Source organism: Elephas maximus, chromosome 9 (genome assembly GCF_024166365.1).
Source record: "Elephas maximus indicus isolate mEleMax1 chromosome 9, mEleMax1 primary haplotype, whole genome shotgun sequence".
Taxonomy (NCBI): Eukaryota; Metazoa; Chordata; class Mammalia; order Proboscidea; family Elephantidae; genus Elephas; species Elephas maximus.
The window spans coordinates 74,778,705-74,791,790 of record NC_064827.1 but is presented as its reverse complement, the minus strand read 5'-3'; the positions used below and the strand labels follow the sequence as shown (position 1 = coordinate 74,791,790).

Genomic DNA, 13,086 nt, shown 5'->3' with positions numbered 1-13,086 from the left:
CTCAAAACACGATAGGGACACGTCAGAAGGACACAAAAGTAAGCTTGAAGAGGCAAGGGGCTCCCATTGGTCATAACTGGGACAATTTGAGCATCAAAACAATTGATAGCAAAGGATTTTAACCCTTTGAATAAAATTGAAAACCATACATCCATACTAACAAAAAAAAAAAAAAAGGAAGGAAATGGATAAATTGAAAGTTTGATGGGAAATAGGATATTTACACAGAGTATCTCTCCACAGAATACTTACTAAATATAAAAGGAAAAAAGAATTAACCCCACAGTGGAGACATCAAGTTAATTAATAAAGTGATAAAAGTGAACATCATCGTTAAAGGGACAGATTGACATCTGAATCATGAAAGAACATCAGGCAATCAAGAGAGACATTCTATGAAATGGCTGGCCTAACTGTCAAGGCCATACAAGTACTAGGAAAGACTGAGTGAGTGAGCCAGACTAAAGAAGACATGAGTGTCATGACAGCTAAAGGCAACATGTGATTCTCAACTGGATAATATGCTATCGAGGACATGATTGGCACAGTTGGCAAAACTTGAAAGGGACCTGAGGATTAGATTGTAATGTTGTATCAGTGTTACTTTCCTGATTTTGGTGATCAATTGTAGTTATATAGGAAAATGTTCTTGTTTATATTTATGGATGATAGAACATAACTAACTCTCAAATGGTTCAGGAAATTACAAAAAAAAAAAAAAGTTTTTTGTACTGTTCCTACAACTGTTCTGTAAGTTTGAGATGGTTTAAGAGAAAAATAATACACACACACACACACACACACACACAAGTATACTTCTCTCTGTGAGAAGCTTTAGTGATTTGTCAGAGTTCACGTTGGAGCAGGCTTGCAGCCTGGGTTCATTCTCTTTTTCCTCCCAAGTTCACCATCAAGGACAGCTGTGGTACAGCAGAGAGGACTCTAGCTTGAACACAGAAGACCTAAATTTAGATTCCAGCTGTGCAACTTACTGTCTGATTTGAGCAAAGTTGCTTCAGCTTTCTGAGCCTCGGTTTTCACATCTGAAAAGTGGGTAGTTGTGAAGATGAAATAAATATCAAATGGATACAAATGTGAGTGTATTGCTGTTCTGTTAGCACAGAGAATTCCACAGGATGGGAGAAATGGCTTTTGGATAATTCTCTGAGCATTGTTCTTTTGAGCATTTTCAAAGGTGAATCCATTTTCAACCAAATAATTTATACTGCTTTGTATGTCATTCTGTGGTTCAGTTTTACTAATTAAAATGCACAGCCACCATCCTATATTGCATGCTGATACATGTAGTTCATTTCTGACTTTCCTTAACTGGAAGCTGCTGTGTGTATCCAGTGAATACTCGATACAATTAATTGAGGGTAATGATGATGAAGACAAGATCTATAGTGTCATGGTTATTTCTCTCAACCACCTGCACTCCTTAAGCTAGGGTTGTTTGCATTTAAAAGTTGTTGCTATGGAATTCAGGAGCTGAGAGCTTATAGTATATCATCATACATAAAAGGCGGTCATGGTAGGTGTCTCACTGAGTAGAAAATGTCAAACGTGGTGTGGGAGGATCTGTTTGGCTCTTGTGTTTGAGCCATAAGCAGTGTGTTTTGTCCAACCCTACTTTATTTGAATATCAAACCTATTTCTGCATTGGGGCCAGCATCTCTCCAGCTCCCTCAGTCATGAGGGCCCTCAGCTCACTCTGAGCTCAGACCTCTCTGCAGGTCTCTTTGACTATAAGGGCTCTGCCTTGCTTTTATGACTTACACTTTTTCTTTCTTTCAGGAGAGTCAGTGGAATGAACTTCTTGAAACTCTGCACAAACTTCCCATCCCTGACCCCGGAGTGTCTGTTCATCTTAGCGTGGTAAGTGGGGCAGAATACTGACACTCACTGAAACCACTTCATTATTATTAACAGTAAGAGGGAGTTAGCCATACAGAGTGGTGTTTTGTCATCTGCATCTCCCTTACCTCCATCCGTCTGGGCTCAAGGCAGACCAGCCAGCTAAATTTCTTCTTTCTCTGGGATTCCATGAGGAACAGGTCCTAAACATCCTAGCCTCCTCTCGTCCTCTACTACATGTGCTCTACTGTATACATGGATGTATTTGCAGCACATACAAACAACTTGTGTAGAAATACCCTCTGCCAAACCTCTATGTGCTCCTGAGTGTACTCCCATACACCATTCCACACCTGTTCAGCTTACATATCTGCCTATGTATCTACTCATAAATTATTGTTTGTAAATACGGTTATTGCAGGATTGTGTATGTAATAGTATTTACCATTATTTCCTTTTACTCTTGCATTCCCCCCAGCGTCTTCCTTTGCCTTGGTCATGTTGTGCTGACATCCCCTTACTGTGTATTGCTTTTCCCTTCACCCAAATTAATACGTGTCTACTGTCTAGTTAGTGGTTTTCCTTCCATCCCCCTCCCATCCCAGGTGACCATCAAAGAATGTTTCTTTTTGTGTGTAAACCTTTTCCTAGCTTTTTATGATAGTTGTCTTAGACACCATTTGTCCTTTGTGATTGACTTATTTCACTCAGCATAATGTCCTCCAGGTTATCCATGTTGTGAAATGTTTCGCAGATTCATCGTTATTCTTTAACGTTGCATGGTATTCCATTGCGTGTATGTACCACAGTTTGTTTATCCATTCATCCATTGATGGGCATTTAGGTCGTTTCCATCCTTTTGCTGTTGTGAATAATGCTGTGATGAACACGGGTGTGCATGTATGTATTGGTGTCACGGCTCTTATTTCTCTAGGATATATACTTAGAAGTGGGATTGCTGGATTAGAAAGTATCTCTAACTTTTTAAGGAAGCACCATAGTGTTTTCCATATTGGTTGTACCATTTACAATCCCACCAGCAGTGTGAGAGTCCCAATCTCTCCACACCCTCACCAGCATTTGTTGTTTTTTGGGTTTTTTTTTTTTTTTTTTTTAATCATTGCCATTATTGCCGGGGTAAGATAATATCTCATTGTTGTTTTGACTTGCATCTCTCTAATGGCTAATGTTCTTGAGCATCTCTTCATGTATTTGTTGGCTGCCTGAATGTCGTCTTTGGTGAGGTATCTGTTCATGTCCTTTGCCCACTTTTTAATTGGATTGTTTGTCTTTTTGTTGTTGAGGTGTTGATGTTTTCTATAAATTTTAGAGTTTAATCCCTTGTCAGATATGTCATTGCCAAAACGTTTTTCCCAGTCTGTAGATTCTCTTTTTACTCTTTTGGAGAAGTCTTTTGATGCGCATAAGTGTTTAATTTTTAGCATGTCCCAGTCATCTAGTTTATCTTATTCTTGTTTGTGTATTTTTAGTTATGTTTCCAGGTGTGTATTTATAATGTTCAAAACAACTCTACAAAGTAGATACATTCCCATTTCATAGGTGAGGAAATAAAGGTTTAGAAAGGAAGATGTACTGGCGCATCCAAGGTCTCACGGTTAATAAGTGAAAAGATAGGATTTTTCAAAGCCTGGGCTGACTTCAAAGCCTGTGTTCTTTCCACTACACCATGTGTGTTAAAAAAAAAAAAAAAAAACTCATAGAGTCTTTTGCCCATTTTAACAGAGCATAGGAAGGAAAGGGATCTTGTTCCTGAACAGAAAATCTTGTAAGGGAGACGGTCTATAAAAGATGAACAAATGAGCTTTAAATCTGCGTCAGTTTTGCTGTAAGCTAAACAACCCTGCCTTTGTCTCTGTCCCTTTTACTAAGCAGTTTGATCTTGCCGCTTCAGCATGTAATGACATCCGACAGGTAGTGGTGGAGTAGCCCAGCTGGGTCACCAGCTGCTGGGGAGGTGCTCCCTCGAATGGCCGCGCAAGCAGGGCGCCTGCCAGGCCTCAAGGACAAACCATCACAGGGGCCAGAGGAGCTGTTGGGTTGGTGCAGCTGTTTCATGCCAGTGGTTTCTAGGAATGTTTCTGACCTCCCCTGGTCCCCAGCATTTCATGGGTGATGGAGCAAGACAGAATCTCAAAGGACAGCCTGGGAATTACTTGGTTTTGGAATTGCATTGGCTCACTCTTTACAATCCATTGGATCTATAAAGACAGATATTTTTTCTTTCGTGTTCACTGGGAATTCCTCTTTCTATATTTTATTTCTGATTTTGAAGGGCTAGTCTCATCTAGGTTATAAATCTTGAAATGTTGATAAAATGGCAGTCCTGGACTTTTTGTCTTTATTCACTTTCTACAAGAGAATATTTCTACGTGTCTGATATAGCTGTTGAGAAAAATAGAAATGTAAACTAGCAGTTGAGAGCAATGCTAATAATTTTATATCAAAATACCGTTTATTGAATGCTAGACACTTCACATATATACCATTTATTCGAAACAACAGTTTTGAAGTAGGAATAATACTAACTTCCATTTACTGATCAAAAAACTGAAGTTCGGGGCTGTTGAGTGAAGTTGCCTAAGATCATATAGCCATTAAATAGCTGACTCTATGGTCTATTTTCTTTCTCTGTCATTGTGCAAAACCATTACTTCATAACTCCATCACTGTGGGGAGATCCCTTACTAAACAATTCCTGGGACTGTCTTCTAGCCATTTGATGCAGCAGCTGGTATCTCATGGAGTCAAATTTGTACCTTGTGTTTTACTCTTCCTGCTTTAATCCTCATTGTTGAACTAATTCTTAACTAGTTTCCATGCCCACATAATCTCTATTGTAATACTTTTTAGGTAGTATCTTGGCATAACACACAGATTTTGGAATAATGCATTGCAGAGGGTATTTTAAATGTTATCTTTTTCTGTTTTTTGCTTTTTATTATTTAGTTTATGATTTTAATTCAAGTGACTTTAGCTGTCATTTGCATGTAGTAAGCATAGATATAACAGTCTGTTATAGTAGAGAGAGCATAGCTCTGTAGTTATACAGATCTTATTTCAATTCCACCTTTGCCACCTACTGGCTGTGCAACCTTAGACAAGTTATTTTACTTCTCTGAGCCTTACTCTTACCATTTATGATAAGGAGAAAATATGGATCTCAAAATTTGTTATGGAAATGAGAAATAATATTTGTAAAGTGACTGTCATAAAGCCAGCCATGTAACAGGTATTAAATAAATATCTATTGAATATTAGACAAGTAGCTCATACGATTACTGTTATTGTCATTATTTATAATTGTTTCCAAGGCCTTTCATTTCAGGAAGCCCATACAACTCATTCTTCTAGAGACCTACTTTGCAATTATCCAAGAATAAGGGCAGAGTTGGGGGTGGGGGGCTTCCTGAAATGTCATTTGGAGGTCCAGGTTTGAACTTAGGCTGCAGCTAAGCTGACCTTCTCTGCATGTGACCTTCCCTGGCCTTTGCACAGTTCCATCTTTAATTGGCCAGCACCAGGCTTTTTCCATTCCTGCTCACCATTGTCCTCTGAGTCTTTAAGCAGCAGAGGAGGTGTCATCAGTTCAGCCATTGTCATTTAACTCAGGGACACATGCTTGTTAGATACATGGAGATGCCTCATAGAAAGTTCTTTGAACAGGTCAATTTTTCAACTCCACTGGAGTCTCCAGCTCCCTTCATTGGAGATTCCATTGGAAACCAGGAGGCTTATTTGCAGAGCATGCGTGGTGGGCAGAGTTTCTCCACTGTTAGCCATCTGTAGTGCTCTCTGAGCTGCAGTCCTTCAGCTGGAGCTGTCCTTAACATCGCTTAGGCTTTTGCGGCTGATTTTATTTGAAGCCTGCAGATGAATGTAATCTCAGATGCTGAAATGAAATGGCAGGTTTGTTTGGTAAAGACCATTGTTGAGTGAACCTAGTGATGTTTGGTCCCTAAAGTCAATTTACCTCATTGAGCAATTAAAGCCTGCAGGTTTCATGTGTTCAGAAACCTGCAAACATTGTATAGAAATTTAGCCTTTAACTTCTTTTGAGCTCTTCATTTATTCCCCCAAAGAAGTTGATCTCTTATAGAAAAGAACTCCTTCTATCCAAACTGATGATTTAATGCATCTGGCTTTAACCAAACTTTTTTCTAAGAAAATATTCCATAGGGCATTTCCTATGAGTGAAACTAATGTTTCCTCATCTAAGTAAGGAAGAATCTTCAGATAACTTTATCTGAATTCTGAGTAATGTGCTCCTTGCACATTTTTGCAAAAAAAATAAATAGTTTTTGCTTTTGTTTTCCAGCATTCTTATTTTACTGTGCCTGATACCAGAGAACTTCCCAGCATACCTGAGAATGTGAGTACTTTGAGAGAGAAAAAATTAAATTTTTGCTCTTCTTTCCTTCTTTTTTTTAAATAAATAAAGGGATACATTTGTCCATTATAAAGAGTGCATTACATAAGCAGAAACAAAAATTAGAAAATATATGAAAAGTATAGAGAAGTACAAAGACAAGGAGAGACCATTATTCATATTTCTAGAGGTAGTCACTTAATAACATTTTAATATCTCATTCCAGCCTTTTTAGAATGTATTTTTTACATGGGTGTAATCATGTACTACAAAAGCACTTCCCGTTCTCATTCATGAGAATCATTTACATTGCCTGCACAATATTCTGTTTGCTGTGTAATTTACTTAGCCATTCTCCCACTGTTGGATATTTGTTTCTACGGTTGTAAATTAAATATTTCTATATAAAGAATTTTCCATATAAAGCTGCTTTATTAGGATGGATTTACTCAAGTAGAATTGCAACGTATATTCACTTTTAAAAGCAACCCAAGAGAAATAAAGTATTCGTGAGTATAAGAATCCCCACCCCTACCTCTTAAAGACTTAAGAGTGGTAAACAAGAGTCTGAGAGAACAGAAGAGTAACGTTTGCCCTCTGATCAACCTGAATGACATACCTAGCCTAGCCTTAAGATACTTTTTCAAAATATTTTACACGGATTATAAACAGCATAGGTTGGGATGCAGAATTAAATACAATATAGCCACTACTTACGCTAGTGAAAACCTTGTAAATAGCAGCAGAACATTGTCTGATATAGTGCTGGGAGATGAGCCTCTCAGGTTGGAAGGCACTCAAAATACGACTGGGGAACAGCTGTCTCCTCAACATAAGAGTCGACCTTAATGACATGGATGGAATAAAGCTTTCGGGACCTTCGTTTGCAAACGTGACACGACTCAAAATGAGAAGAAATAGCTGCAAACATCCATTAATAATCGGAAAGTGGAATATATGAAGTATGAACCTAGGACAATTAGAAGTTGCTGAAAATGAAATAGAATGCATGAACATCAATATCCTAGGCATGAGTGAGCTGAAATGGACTGATATTGGCCATTTTTAATCAGACAATCATATGGTCCACTATGCTGGGAATGACAACTTGAAGAGAAATGGCGTTGCATTCATCATCGGAAAGAACATTTCAAGATCTATCCTGAAGTACAAGGCTGTCAGTGATAGGCCAATATCCACACGCCTACAAGGAAGACTGGTTAATACGACTATTACTCAAATTTACACACCAACCACTAAGACAAAGATGAAGAAATTGGAGATTTTTACCAACTTCTGCAGTCTATCATTGATCAAACATGCAATCAAATGCATTGATAATTACTGATGATTGGAATGTGAAAGTGGGAAACAAAGAAGAAGGACTGGTAGTTCGAAAACATGGCCTTGGTGGTAGAAACAACGCCAGGGATCAAATGATAAAATTTTTCAAGACCAATGACGTCTTTGTTGCAAGTACCCTTTTTCAACAATGTCAATGGTGACTGTACATGTGGACCTCACCAAATGGAATACACAGGAATCAAAATGACTACATCTGTGGAAAGAGATCATGGAAAAACTCAATATCATCAGTCAGAACAAGGCCAGGGGCCAATTGTGGAACAGTCCATCAATTGCTAATATGCAAGTTCAAGTTGAAGCTGAAGAAAATTAGGTCAAGTCCGCGAGAGCCAAAGTATGACCTTGAGTATATCCTACCTGAATTTAGAGACCATCTAAAGAATAGATTTGATACTAATGACCAAAGGCTAGCAGAGTTGTGGAATCACATCATACATGAAGAAAGCAAGAGGTCATTAAAAAGAAAGAAAAGACCAAAATGTATTTCAGAAAAGACTCTGAAACTTGCGCTTGAATGTAGAGTAGCTAAAGGGAAACAAAGAAATGATAAAGTGAGAGAGTCGAACAGAAGATTTCAAAGGGTTGCTCGAGAAGACAAAGTATAAATTATAATGAAATGTGCAAAGACCTAGAGATAGAAAACCAAAAGGAAAGAACACGCCAGGCATTTCTCAAGCTGAAAGAACTGAAGAAAAAATTCAAGCCTAGAGTTGCAGTATTGAAGGATTCTACAGGGAAAATATTAAATAATGCAGGAAGCATCAAAAGAAGGTGGAAGAAATACACAGTCACTGTACCAAAAAGAATTGATCGACATTCAGCCATTTCAGGAGGTAGCATATGATCAAGAACTGATGGTACTAAAGGAAGAGGTCCAACCTACACTGAAGGTGTTGGTGAAAAACAAGGCTCCAAATACCAACAGAGATGTTTCAGCCAATGAATGCAGCACTGGAAGTGCTCACTCATCTATGCCAAGAAATTTGGAAGACAGCTACCTGGCCAACTGACTGGAAGAGACCCATATTTGTACCCATTCCAAAGAAAGGAGATTCAACACATTGTGGAAATTATTGAACAATATCATTAGTATAACACACAAGTAAAATTTTGCTGAAGATCATTCAAAAGCAGTTGCAGCAGTACATCAACAGAGAACTGCCAGAAATTCAAGCTGGATTCAGAAGAGGACATGGAACTAGGGATATCATTGCTGATGTGGGACGAATCCTGGCAGAGAATACCAGAAAGATGTTTAACTGTTTTATTGACTGTGCAAAGGCATTCTACTGTGTGGATCATAACAAAGTATGGATAACATTTTGAAGAATGGGAATTCCAGAACACTTAATTGTACTCATGAGGAACCTGTACATGGACCAAGAGGCAGTCATTCAAACAGAACAAAGGAATACTTCGTGGTTTAAAGTTAGGAAAGGTGTGTGTCAGGGTTGTATCCCTTCACCATACTTGTTCAACCTGTATGCTGAGCAAATAATATAAGAAGCTGGGCTATGTGAGGAAGAATGGGGCATCAGGATTGGAGGAAGACTCATTCATAACCTGCGATATGCAGATAACACAACCTTGTTTGCTGAAAGTGAGGATTTGAAGCCCTTATTGATAAAGATCAAAGACTATAGCCTTCAGTATGGATTACACTTCAACATAAAACAAAAATCCTCACAACCAGACCAATAAGCAGCATCATGTTAAACAGAGAAAATATTGAAGTTGTCAAAGATTTCATTTTACTTGGGTCCATAATAATGCCCATGGGGGCAGCAGCCAAGAACTCAAAGGACACATCGCATTGGGCAAATCTGCTGCAAAAGACTCTTTAAAATGTTAAAAAGCAAAGATGTCACCTTAAGGACTAAGGTGCACCTGACCCAAGCTGTTGTGTTTTCAGTCACCTCATATGCATGTGACAGCTGGACAGTAAATAAGGAAGATGGGAGAATTGATGCCTTTGAATTATGGTGTTGGCAAAGAATACTGAGAATACCGTGGACTGCCAGAAGAAGAAACAAATCTGTCTTGAAAGTACAGCCAGAATGCTCCTTAGAAGCAGGGATGGTGAGACTTTGTCTCACATACTTTGGACATGTTATCAAGAGGATCCAGTCCCTGGAGAAGGACATCATGCTTGGTAAAGTAGAGGGTGAGCAAAAAAGGGAAGACCCTCAATGAGATTGCTTTACACAGTGGCTGCTACCGTGGCCTCAGACATAGCAACGATTTTGAGGATGGTGAAGGATCAGGCAATGTTTCGTTCTGTTTTACATAGCATCACTGTAAGTTGGAATCGACTCAATGGAGCCTGTCAACAACAATAGCACTACTTAGGCACTTAATTAATTTTTTAAAAGGTTGGAGTAAGTGATATATTTCTCCATAACTACTATAGATTCACAGAAAGGAAATTCTTCTACATGTTGTCAGGTAAAGTCAAGTAATCATATCTTATTAATGAAGTTAGACTGAAATAACAATCTTATGTTGAAATTGTCAAGTATATCCACAGAGTTTATTAACTAGATGATGAGGTTATGGTAGAAAATGTTGCTTCCTTTTCTTTGACATTGAGTAATAAAAAAATTCATCATCACGGTTTCTGTTTCAACAACAACAATGGCTAAGGTTTGTTGAGTGCCGTTGTTGTTAGGTGCTGTCAAGTCAGTTCCCACTCATAGCAACCTTATATGTACAACATATAACTTTGGTCTATCTGATTCTAGAGACTGAGCGCTATACTTTGTATACTTTTGAGCCCATAAATTGATCTCTCATCTCTCCAAAAATCCCATCGAAAAGTTACACAAAGTGTAAAAATAAGAAAAAAATATCTCCTAGTTGGGAGAGTTGCTTTGAACCAGAAAATTTGAGGTATTTCTGAGATGAAGGAGATAATCACTGGTATTTAACATTTAACTTAGTATAGGCAATGGAAGAACCCCAAAAGAACCCAGAAAATCCTGAGAGAAGAACAAACGCAGGCTCATACCATGGACTGATTGCAAAAGGCTAATCAAAGGATTATTTTCAGATGCCTTGGAACACTGATAAAAATTGATTATGTACTAGATCATGCTGAAAATGTCAAAGTAGAAAAAAGCAAATCCTGACAGGCCACTTTTATTCTAATAAAATAATATAAAAATTAGTAATAAATAAATAATAAAGGTTTAAAAGTATTCATCTACTTGAAATAGTGGTTGGGTGAAAGAGGCTAAAAGATTGAAATGGATATTATTTAGAAATGAATGACAAGCAGCAAAAAACTAAGGGATGTGGCCAAAACCACACCTAGGGGAAAATTCATAGCTTTGAATGCCTTTATTATAAATAAAAAATATGGAAAATAATGAATTGACTTTCAATTCAAGAAGCTAGAAAAATAATTACAACAAAAAAAGTCAAGACTAGAAAAAGAAATTACAATTTAATTAATTATAAAATTGTTAAATCGGTAGTTAATGTTTACATTTGAATTAAAGTATGGAATTGGGTAGTAGATATTGACTGCATTTCATTTCTTGTACGACTTTTTGTCACGTAAGAGTTTCTGGACTTCATGTCTGTCTGTTTCTTGATTTTCCTCTGTCATTTTGGAAAAACATTCTTCAGTAGTATCCTGAGAAACTGGGCATTGGAGGCAACCCTTTTAGACCTTGCATGACTGAAAATGACTATTCTGTTCTTGTACTTAATTGATAGTTTGACTTTGTTTAGAATTCTTGGTTGGAAGTCACCTTTACTTTCACAACTTTGAAGACATCGCTCCCTTGATTTCTAGTATTCCTGTTGCAACCAAGAAGTCTTAGCCATTTTCATTCCTGATTCTTTTTTCTTTATTTGTCCCTAGAGTGCTGAAATTAGGAGCCCTGGTGGTACAGTGGTTAAGTGCTTGGCTGCTTACCAAAAGATCAGCTGTTCAAACCCATCAGGCTGGCCGTGTGAGAAAGATGTGGCAGTCTGCTCCTGTAAAGATTACAACCTTGGAAACCCTATAAGGCAGTTCTACTCTGTCCTAAAGGGTCACTATGAGTTGGAATCAACTCATGGCAATGGGTTTAGTTTTTCAGATTTGGATGCTGAAATTACACAACAGTGTGCCTTGCTGTAGGTTCGTTTTCATCTATTGTGCTGGGCACTTGTGTCCATTCAGTGTGGAAACTCATGTCCTTTCTTGCTGGGAAATTTTCTCACATTATTTCTTTGGAAAAAATCTTCTTTGTTTTATCTTTCTTTTTCTGGGACCTCAAAAAAAAATTTTTTTTTTTTTTCCTGTGGTAGGACATTGATCTTCTAATTTTCTTATCTTTTCCCGCCTGTTTTCCATCTCTTTTTCAGTCTTCTTTCTACTTTATTCAATTGATCTTTCCACCCTTTTAAATTTCTTATTTCTACTATCATACTGTTAATATCCAAGCACTTTTTGTTGTTGTTCAGTAAATTTTTCCCTTTTTAATGATATTCTTGTTTCATAGATGTAATTTTTCTCTCATTTCTCTGAGTCTTTTATTTATAGGTTTTAAAATTTGTTCTTCTCATTGCATTGTCTTTTTCTTCATTGTCCCACTCTTCTGTTTTTTTGTTTTGCTTTTTGTATTTTATGGTAGAGGTTTCCTCAAATGGTTGCCCAGTCACATTTAAGAATGAGGCACTAAAAAGCTGATTGGAAGCTCTGTGTTCATGAATGGGGCTTGCTACCTGGTGGGCTTTATTGAAGATGATGGTTGATGGAGAGAGACTCTCAAATATTGGTATCAGAATCTTTTTTTTTGAACTCAGGGGTGAATCTTCCAGTTTCTTACCTGGAAAGCATAAATTTTATTATCAGTGTTCTGGAAGCTGAGTTGGAGGAAGGAAGGGTTATGGGTGTCAACATTTAGTATGTATGCTTTAATTTAGGCCCCCCCCATTTTATTTATTTATTTATTTTTAATAATTTTTATTGAGCTTTAAGTGAACGTTTACAAATCAAGTCAGTCTGTCACGTATAAGCTTATATACACCTTACTCCACACTCCCACTTACTCTCCCCCTAATGAGTCAGCCCTTCCAGTCTCTCCTTTCGTGACAATTTTGCCAGTTTCTAACCCTCTCTACCCTCCTATCTCCCCTCTAGACAGGAGATGCCAACACAGTCTCAAGTGTCCACCTGATACAAGTAGCTCACTCTTCATCAGCATCTCTCTCCAACCCTTTGTCCAGTCCCTTCCATGTCAGATGAGTTGTCTTCGGGAATGGTTCCTGTCCTGGGCCAACAGAAGGTTTGGGGGCCATGGCCACCGGGATTCCTCTAGTCTCAGTCAGACCATTAAGTCTGGTCTTTTTATGAGAATATGGGGTCTGCATCCCACTGATCTCCTGCTCCCTCAGGGGTTCTCTGTTGAGCTCCCTGTCAGGGCAGTCATCGGTTGTGGCCGGGCACCATCTAGTTCTTCTGGTCTCAGGATGATGTAAGTCTC

The 13,086-nt window shown here is 38.1% G+C and overlaps 1 protein-coding gene across 21 annotated transcripts in view; it reads left to right on the top strand.

Moving 5' to 3' along the window:
* The window catches only part of DENND1A (DENN domain containing 1A), a 568,035-nt gene that overhangs the window by 255,261 nt on the left and 299,688 nt on the right, over positions 1–13,086 (top strand). For all 21 annotated transcript variants that reach the window (XR_007518642.1, XM_049895674.1, XM_049895683.1 and 18 more), the window contains 2 exons: positions 1,798–1,878; positions 6,194–6,247. Coding sequence is in view for 20 of the 21 variants with exons in the window: in XM_049895674.1 (XP_049751631.1) it covers positions 1,798–1,878; positions 6,194–6,247 (135 nt within the window). In the remaining variant the exon portion in view is untranslated. The remainder of the gene's footprint in view (positions 1–1,797; positions 1,879–6,193; positions 6,248–13,086) is intronic.